Source organism: Schistosoma mansoni, chromosome 1, assembly GCF_000237925.1.
Source record: "Schistosoma mansoni strain Puerto Rico chromosome 1, complete genome".
Classification (NCBI taxonomy): domain Eukaryota; kingdom Metazoa; phylum Platyhelminthes; class Trematoda; order Strigeidida; family Schistosomatidae; genus Schistosoma; species Schistosoma mansoni.
The window spans coordinates 62,174,210-62,182,507 of NC_031495.1; the positions used below are offsets into that span (position 1 = coordinate 62,174,210).

The 8,298-nt window shown below is 32.0% G+C and overlaps 1 protein-coding gene across 1 annotated transcript in view; it reads right to left on the minus strand.

Annotated features, from left to right (window-relative positions):
- The window catches only part of Smp_152020 (hypothetical protein), a gene marked incomplete at its 5' end in the record, with an annotated part of 44,374 nt that extends 37,117 nt beyond the window's left edge, over positions 1 to 7,257 (minus strand). The window contains 7 exons of the mRNA XM_018795128.1: positions 3,437 to 3,526; positions 6,243 to 6,339; positions 6,390 to 6,473; positions 6,524 to 6,668; positions 6,712 to 6,867; positions 6,921 to 7,042; positions 7,102 to 7,257. Coding sequence (XP_018649472.1) covers positions 3,437 to 3,526; positions 6,243 to 6,339; positions 6,390 to 6,473; positions 6,524 to 6,668; positions 6,712 to 6,867; positions 6,921 to 7,042; positions 7,102 to 7,257 — 850 coding nt within the window. The remainder of the gene's footprint in view (positions 1 to 3,436; positions 3,527 to 6,242; positions 6,340 to 6,389; positions 6,474 to 6,523; positions 6,669 to 6,711; positions 6,868 to 6,920; positions 7,043 to 7,101) is intronic.
- Between the last annotated feature and the right edge of the window lie 1,041 nt (positions 7,258 to 8,298).

Consider the following 8,298-nt stretch of genomic DNA (forward strand, 5'->3'; position numbering starts at 1 on the left):
CACTTCTTATTACGTAATCTTATAATTTTTATGAATGTTATTTCAGTGTCTATATTTTTTCTAATCATTGACTTATTTCCCATTATGTAACATTGATTCAAGCCTTTATTATTCTTATCACAACTAGTACACATGTCATCACACTACCAATTTGTACTTTTCACTTATTATTTTTAGTTATGTAATCTATTCCACTGTTATCATCGACTCATAAACTGCCTTGATTGGTTTAATAATTTCGTATATGCTTATAAATATTACTGTATATTAGAGTAAAGCCTGATGAGGATCTAATCGAAAACAATATTGTTCGCTTATATATGTTGTTCTAAATCACAATATGGGAATTTTTCAAAGTGAAACAGTATCAAATAATGCTAATACATTGGCAGGTGTTATCTTATCAGATACTAAACATCCACTTCATTCATATCTTACTCCTTGTACATCTTCTGGTAGAACGAGACGTAAATACATTAAAATCCATGCACGCAAGCAAATCTATAAAAGTTCTGTAATACCTTACCTAGCAAATTTACTTTGTGACGAACAGGCTGTTAGAGTTGACCTAGTAAATAACCTGTATTCTTAAGCATGTCTCAAATTCGATAATTTGTATAAACTCAGATTTTCTTAAACCTTTTTTTTTATTCCTTTTCTGCTTTGTTTGTTTGTTTGTTTTTTTGGTGAAAAACTTGTTGAAATAACTCGTGCTGAGAATTCTATATTGTACCAGATTATAGTATTGAATAAAGCCATTAATAATAATAATAATACATTGAAAATAAGATATGTGATAACGATATAATATGAAAATTAGTAATTTAATCACATTATACAACATAAGACTAATTAAACAATCAATAGTTTACTTATTTCTATGAAAAGAACCTAGTCAAGTTATAAAGGCTTTACTTTAAGGACGTATTTCGCAAAAATTTGAGTTGAGTGTTTTTCTGTTGCTTTAATCACTACGTCCCACCTTTATGGTTTAATACACACACATGAAAACGGACTACACTTCAGATACCGATCCACCAAGAATAACCAGAGAGTAATATGAATCAAAATAAAACAATTAAAGACTGGGATTAAAGGTTGTACAATTCTTATGATTACTTAATAAAATGACATTTCGTTGATCAATAACAACTGATCCTAGTCTAATGTATCTCAGTTACGTTGATTTTAATGAAATGGTGTTCATAAATTTAAATACAATGAACGAATGACCACATCGATCATTTGTTTGTGATCGTAATAAATCTCTTAGTTAACAGTTGTCTTTTATCTCTGGATTAGCTGAGAACTAAATGAAAGAAAAGCGAATTAATTTTGTTTCTATCATTTGGGAAATGATTCATATTATGAAGCATGTTATGAAACAGTACAACGAAGGAATGAAAAGAATAATGTCTAGCTAAAAATAATGAATAATACACTAATGAATAATAGTTTTGTAATCAAAGGAATAAGTGATTCAGTCTATTCAATAGTTATTGTTATTACTTGAAGATGACATATCCTGAGAAATAATGCTTATTTTTAATACTGCATTACTAAACTTGACAAAATACACAGTGAAATGTAAAGGTGTGGATAATAGCTAAAAATTGAAAAATATAAAGTGACAATGTGTAACTTGATGTTATGCATAGAAGTTTTTTGTATGAAATCATTACGACTTACGCTCTGTGATACAGTAATATGATAATAATTGTAACCACGTAGAAAAGTAAGTAAGTACCGACAGCTCCAAGTATGGGTAATAAATACGGCCATCCTTCAAAATATACAAATTAGTTTTACGTAGGGAAATAAGATGAAAATTACAATAACTATAAAACAGACATGAGTTTAGGAATAGTTGAGATAATTTTTACAGTAAAGCTGGAAGAATACTGTTTTCAGATTTATTGACTAGAAGAAAGAACCGATTCATTGAGAAGAGGATTTCTGTAAAACATCTTGTGATACAACTGTAGATTGGAGATCAGTTAACTTGACAGTGGTAACTGCTTCAATATAAGAACACTCTCGCCCTCGCTGGTTATGGTAAAAAGACGTCATGCATCTTATATATAATGGTAGCAACATATTTTCTGTAGACAACCAATATTTAGCATTATGTTGCTTTACCAGAAGTTAAACTGTGCATTCTTAAAATTGAGAATGTTCTATGATAGGAGAAATTGAATGCTATTAATTATATTTCTTTAAGTACATACGAAGCTCTAATTACAGAGTTACAACGGATTGATCTGATTGTAAACTTAGTAGTAGACCTTATCCCTGATTCTAAATTAAAAAAATACTACATGCTGTGAAATCATCCGTTTGCTTTCGTCTAAACAATCGTATCGTTTGTTGAAATTAATTCAGTCCAACGACTGTCTCGAAAAATGTTGCAACTTGAGGACAGAACTAAATACAAGAATAGGAATTAAACTTATAGACTAAATTTCACTATTTGAGGAAAAATCAAGTATATATTGATGACTATTTGTAACCTGCGTTCGTGCAACTGCATATCAAATAATTCGAAGGCCGAAACATGTTAAACCTGCTTAGGATGCCTCAACTGAATAGCCTTATTTATAAATTATGTTTGAAATGCATTGAAGGGGTTTATGTTTCGAAGTGTCACCCGAAAACTCGGATAGATGAACTCTTTCTAAAATTAAAAAAGCCTATTAGTTCATGCTTAACTTTCAAACAGGTTTTTCACTATTGATTTCCCCTACTTTTAATCAGTTTTCGTTATCCGCTTTCACTGAACATACCTCAGTTCTTTACTCTTCATATATACTAGTACACATGTCTGGGTACATTACATATGAGTAGATTTAAAAAAGTTAAGGGTAACCAGTCTAGTATGACACCTTTCTATATAGTCATCTAAGTTTTGTTTGAACAGTACTGGGAAGTGTGGGTTTCCTAGTTTGGGATTGTAAGAATACCATAATCTCCGGTTAGTGATGTGGTTTAAAGTTGGTTAAAAAAGGATTCATTTTTGGTCATTCTCTATACCATATATCGTAATATTCATACACTTTGTTGCTTCCATTCTGTTAATTCCTACTGAAAAATATTTCCTACGACTCGTTTCCCACTATCACTGAAATTGTATCGGCTCCTTTAGATTTTTATCTTGAAGATGTAGGGAGTAACAACTTGCCTCATTGTATATTTAAGCTAGATCCTACGGTATGACTAATTAACAATGCTCAAATAAAAGTCAAAATACTGACTGGTAAAGCACATCAAAGATTTACTGCAAAACAGTATAAATGAATTCATTCCATCAATAATTATACCAAGTTATTTTATTTAGAATGGATTTCATTGCCGCAACAAGTTTTCAATATCAGTACTAATCTACCGGGAAAAATTTTCATTAGGGAAAGATGAGAGCAACCAGAATAATTAAACTTACTCCTGTGTGTTGAATTAATTAGTATTTTAACAGATTTACTTCGAGATCCTGGAAGATTTATCTGTGGTTCATGCGAAAATAAGCCCTGATCTAGGAAGAAGAAGAGGGAGAGAGACATTGATGAAAAATTTATGACTACAAAGAACAACTTAATACAATAACAATGTATTAGATTGTTTTTTTATGAAATAAAATCTTTAATTGACAAGAACCCCTTGCCTTATCGTACAATATATAAACACTGAAAACTCTTGGCAGCTAATAAACAATTCCATAAGTCTAAATAAGGCTTACTGATCCAAAACCGACAGTGAAAGTAAATAGTAGCAGCATCATTGATTAAATGCATAGAAATAGTATATATGAGACTGTGAACTATATCCAGTCGATTATGTTTACAGATGTTAATGAGCTCCCAAAAGCCGCAATCAATTTCAACCTATGATACTATTGTGATATGTGCTATTTAAACGAACAAATATAAGTAGTAAGTATCAGGAATTGAAAGTAGCATTCTTACTGACAGAAGAGGAAAATAAGGAGAGACACACAACACAAGCAGTCATAGTAGCAACAGGAATGAAAGAACAATTGAGCCTTTAAGAGATAATCCAAGAAAGATGGGCAAATGGTATTTCAATGTACTGTTTTCGTATTTTACAAATGCAGTGAGTGATTTTGCATCATATAATAAATTAGTTGATTACTCTATGGTTGATTATAATTGCTGTAATGTTTAGACTGTTGAACTATTTTTATAAACGTATTCATATATAATTATGGCTGAATGATACTTTACAGGATCTAAAAGAGTCTATCAGATTGTGATAACATTTTCTAAATATGGAAAGGAAAACTTTTAAATATTGACTAGTTTTCCTATATGAACTGGATGTAATCTACATTTAAAAAAACTACAACTTAGTTTAGAACTTATTTCCATATGAATAGCCAGACAATGTAACGAACCACGGTGTGAGGACAAGAAGATAGATCATGTAAACGTTTATCGTATATATATATATATATATATATATATATATATATATATATATGGTACGGAACAAAAGTTACTAGAAAGTGATTATTATTATTATTATTAATGGCTTTATTCAATATTATAATCTGATACAATATAGAATTCTCAGCACGCGTGAATATCAAACTTAGGTCTCCGATAGTAACCATTGGAGACGTTATCATTGAGCTATTCAGACCGCTGAATAACTTTTGGTGATGCTAGGTGGGGTATTGAAGGGGATACCAGTTCTTACAAGAGTATGAGTAAATCTCGCTAACGTGCGACGAACAGCCTGAAAACTCAGAGCTCTCTGCCTATCGCTTTCAGCCATCTAACATATATAAATATATATGCCTTTCGTTGGGTGGTTGGATCAAAAGGTTAGAAGCTCTTAGTGTGAAGGGTGCTGTATACAAATAAAAGCATGAATGGTAATTTCACCAAAAAATTCAACAGAATTATTGCCTCCGAATTTATTCATTTGAAACCAGTAATAACAAAGACTTGATTGCGTTAAATATTCCTTTTATTGTAAAAGAATAATACAGTACACTCTTTGACTAAAGTTAGAAAATGAGAACCATTAAATTTTATACTCCAGACGTAATGGAGATTTGTTTGTTAGAAAAGACAAGAAAATCCTTCGTAGGTTTTTCATTGTTTTAGTCAGTGTTTCATTCTAGCTAAAATCTTGTATCACTTTTTAGCTATGGGGTGTAGCAAAATAAATGAATATAACTAGTTCTTCAGGTTTAGTGATGTTTAGTTTGTATACTGCAGTGAATGACTATTTACAATAACAAATGGCTTTAGTTTAAGCAGAAATTTCATGTAACTAGCCCTAGGTATTACAGACAGTTTACAGATTTCTATGAAAAACCATTAAAAGTTTCTTGGTTTCTACTTGTCATTTTATCGATTGGCGCTAACAGACAGTACATTTATAAACGTCACATATGTCAATCGCTTCGGTAATGAATTATATGAAACTGGTAATGAGCCTTTAAGCTCATGGTACAAACAGTAAATAATAGAACACCATAAATAGAAATTTTTCTGATTTATTTGGCTCGATATATCCCTCATTTAGTAATTTTTGGGAAGTTCAATATAAAATTCTGAATATAACTTACTAACCAAAATGCATCAAGTTGAGAATCTAAGACCTAGTGGTTGAAAGTCAAATATCATAACAATTATATTGAAGATGCATAAAAACGATGGTGTTCATTGTTTTTACATGTCTATATGCACAAACCCGAAAAACTTTCACTCTGGTAACAAAATAGATAAATCTAACAATAGTTTACCGATCTAAAGCGCTACACTAAGAAAGGGAGACAGATAATAAAAACAATAGAGAAAATAGTATGAGATAAAGAAACTCGGCTTATGATAATAATTAACAAACATTTCAGATCCAGGAAAGAACCACTCAGTAAATGTAACAGAATCATCACGACAGGTTTCGTTCTAGTTACTTATTTTCTTCAATAATTACTACTAACCGCAGCAATTGATGCGTGGTCATGATCGAACGTTATCCTAACTATTCAACCTTACCAGCTTGTTTATGATCCACCTTACTTAAATTCCTGCGTCGAAATTAAGAATTGCTTGTAAGATAGTTTTTCAACTACGAAGGTACAGTTTATACTTTATCGAACACACAGAGTTCCGAGCAGCTTAGCGCGGTATGTTACGAACCAATCAACTCTACATATATTTTGCTGCCTTTTTGAAATATTTTTGTAATTAGAAGATGAAATCTATGGTGCACATTACCTGGTAATGGTGGAATTAAATCTTCGATTCCGGAACAAGCATAGTCTGTTGGTTTCAAGACTAGAACGAGGAAAAATCCTTTGAGAAATTGAGTCACCTAGATTTAATTATTTAACGAGTTATAAGGAATTAAAACGCACTACTTACGTCAATGGATATTGCACCCAAAGTAGTGACCGTCTGATGTAACCCAGTGTTTCCCACTGTATCGGATAAATCATTGACAGGACACTGAAATTTTTTGTAGAATAAACTTATCTCAGATTAAAAAGAAAACCTACCTGCAATTTTTGGATAGACAAAATCATACATATATCACTTTTCGAAACAACCTTAATTTCTGCTGATTTTTTTTGTGGAGGATAAAGGTATCTTAAATAGATAGGTTCAGCAGGTGAGACTACTATACTTCTCTCAATGCCCGACCTAAAATTAAATATAGGTTTGCCATATGCGTAACTTGACATACTCCAAATCGAAATCAGGAACTAACTGAGCCAGCAACATGTAACGCACTTTTTGAGGTGGTTTAATAGCATTAGACAACTCTACTGTAAGTTTTCGAACCTCTCCAGGCAATAATTTGATTGGACACAGCGTACGACTAACGTTACCATATGCTGATCTATTTTTATGTATTAAACAGAAGGAATAAGTGTAAGAAGGGACAAAACTTACATAGAATTAAGAACCATTGGTGCTTGGAATGACATCACATTGTCCACTTGCTTGATCACCACTAAAATAGGATAATCTGGTTTCGGGTTGTAATTTGCTACATGTACTCGAATAACAAATTCCTATTAAAATTATATTAAATACAAAGAGGGAAATAATTGTAAAACAATGTATATCATACGCTACGATTTGCAAGAGTAAACTGATATTCAATTTTTTGATCCTGTGAAATTTCACCATTATATGGTTCATCCAAATTGGCTTCAGATGTCGCCGAGTAGGTTGGGAAGATCACGCATGACACGGCAAACGCTATTGCGAAGAGTAGACGAATCATAGCTATCCGGTGGACACATAAGAATTGGAAGCATCTGAAATAAAAGAGGATAATGTGATGATGTCTTCACTCCAAAAAAGTTGAAATGTCCCGGGAAAAGTTCCAGGAATAAACATTTCGAAGAACAAGTACATTTAGCAATGTTTCCCATAAAAGTACAATGACATTTTATTATACATAGTTGCATGGATAACTTAAGCAAACAAGTAAAATTGCACCTTATAGCTAATGAGCAATTGGGATTTGGAAATCAAACACTAATACTTTCACTTAATTTTAATAAGCAGAACAGTTATAATTAGGTTTGATTTTGATTCCAAATATAGATGCAGTGCTCTTGTAACTGGTTTCTATGGTTGACGAGTAAATTGTTTCCAATAATCAGTAATAATATGAACCATGCAATCTTATGGTATTTTGACCGTAATAGTAATTTGTTCTGCCTCGTTTATTAAACCAAGCACCCCATAAATCTGTCGCAGTCAATGCAGACATTTTTAAGGAAAGCACACGAGCAAAATGATTCTGGAAGTTAAGGTGGAGGACAAAAGTCTCAATTTCTAAGATCAAACGATAAATTGATGAATAAGAAGGTTAAGGCAGCACATTGTTGAATAATTTAAGCCGATGTTTATACATGCAATGTTAAACTCAAAACTTTAACATAAGTGGAAACAAAGACCCTACATAGAATAATTATTTATTTTATTTTATTTAATCACATATATTGGTACAAAGGGCACCGGATACATATGCGCCATACAAAATAATGAGAATGGGAAGAGAAGGAAGAAGATGTGTATATATAAAAGAAGGTAAAAAAGAAAAGGAGAAGAGTAATGATGGGGGGAACTGAAATGTACGACCAGAAGAGCTCTCTCAGTTAGGAAAGTTATAGCCACTCTTTATGAAAAAAGTAAAAGAAGGTTACAGCAGACACGCCACTGGCTTCTATTCTGAGCCATATCTGATAACGTCTCTAGCCACTGTGTTGCACCATCTCTCGGACCCCAGCCAGGGAGTCGTGAAGGACCAACAGAA